The sequence below is a fragment of the Saccostrea echinata genome, unplaced genomic scaffold (assembly GCF_033153115.1).
Source record: "Saccostrea echinata isolate AGI-Se365-2 ecotype Australia unplaced genomic scaffold, CSIRO_AGI_Sech_v1 ptg000025l, whole genome shotgun sequence".
NCBI lineage: Eukaryota > Metazoa > Mollusca > Bivalvia > Ostreida > Ostreidae > Saccostrea > Saccostrea echinata.
The window spans coordinates 4,520,001-4,521,407 of NW_026889774.1; the positions used below are offsets into that span (position 1 = coordinate 4,520,001).

The window sequence follows — 1,407 nt, forward strand, 5'->3', positions numbered from 1 at the left end:
CTGCAAGGAGATGCCTTCCTTCAGTCTGTAGCCACTGTGTAATTTTTCAGCAAAAGAATGAATATTTTTCACAGCTACTTTCATACACAGATCTTCTAAAGATTCAGGATTGTTTTCTGGCCAAGAACAAGGCATCTTTATAGTTTATGTAAACTTTATGTCTGAAAAACAAAACACAAAGCTCAAGTTCCTGTAGATACATCATTATTTATTAGGTTTGTTACTGACTGTCTATGGAAATATATTGGGTAGATCAATCTCATAGATCATGAGATGAACTTGAGTCATTGAGATTGATTAACCCTATTTATTTCTGTAGACAGTCAGTAACAAACCTACATGTAATAAGTGAATTTTCTCAAGGACCATCAAGTGAGAGACATATAGTATACCTCAGAATGTTGATTCCTAATTATCAAAACAGTTAGATGTTTGTCATGTTGCAGGATGCATAATTTTTCACCTGCTGGATATAGAAATATAGCTGACAGTCACATCACTTTTATGCCAATGAGAGTGTGACATTTCAGTCTGAGGGAAAAGAATTCTCTAGTCTTATACATGTCTGACAATTATATTTACATGAAAATGTCCAATTCCATATTGATCAGATTAAGCAAAGCCCACTAGATTAACTCCTAATTTATGGTCAATCCACCTATAACTTTTTGCAATTTACAAGCTATATGTAAATTATAATTACTGCATTTTAAATGGCCCTTTTAAATAAGAACAATGCAATAATTTCAGCAGTGCGGTAAATACTTCTTTGTTTCAAAACAACTTCTGGTATTTTTCATGTAAAAATTCATATGTATCGATATTAGTCTAAATTATATAAGTGCTTTGCATGGGTGACTGCTTTTCAACTGTAATAATTTAAGTAGCAAATGCACCATAATTTCAAATTGTTCAATTCAGACAATTGCCCAATGCGTAACTACGCTGTCTAATTGGTTTACACTCAAATTGATACTTTACAAGTACCTGTATATTACCATGATTACGGGCACTGCGCAATTTTGAAAAATCATTACGCCATGCTTTACAAATTTAAAATAATTTTTTCTGGAGACTAGAGAATATACACTAAATACGCAGTTAACATACGTTATTTAAATTGTAATTTAAGACAAATGTGACAAAAAGACAGGTTCATCTTCGCTGGCTCAGCTCCTTCGCTTCGCCTGATAACCGGAAATTTTTATGAAGAGGATAAATGAAAAAAATGTCTGAGATGGAAATGTTTTTTCCGGTACGAGAGGTAAATTTGTGTAAATAGAGGAATTTCACATTTACGAAAGTTAATTCCCTTTTCGGGGTCAATCTGGGGTCAACCGGCGTAAGACACAGTTTTCCCTATATAACATTACCAACTTTTGGGGGCAATATCTCGCAAATTAAAGC

At 33.3% G+C, this 1,407-nt stretch overlaps 1 protein-coding gene across 2 annotated transcripts in view; it reads right to left on the reverse strand.

Annotated features, from left to right (window-relative positions):
* LOC133191893 (protein zer-1 homolog) overlaps nt 1–1,169 on the reverse strand; it is a 20,836-nt gene extending 19,667 nt beyond the window's left edge. For both annotated transcript variants that reach the window (XM_061327639.1, XM_061327640.1), the window contains exons 1-2: nt 1,111–1,169; nt 1–161 (exon numbers count right to left, since the gene is read on the reverse strand). The exon at nt 1–161 is cut by the window's left edge and continues 653 nt beyond it. In XM_061327639.1, the coding sequence (XP_061183623.1) occupies nt 1–135 (135 nt within the window). In that variant the 5' untranslated portion in view covers nt 136–161; nt 1,111–1,169. The remainder of the gene's footprint in view (nt 162–1,110) is intronic.
* Between the last annotated feature and the right edge of the window lie 238 nt (nt 1,170–1,407).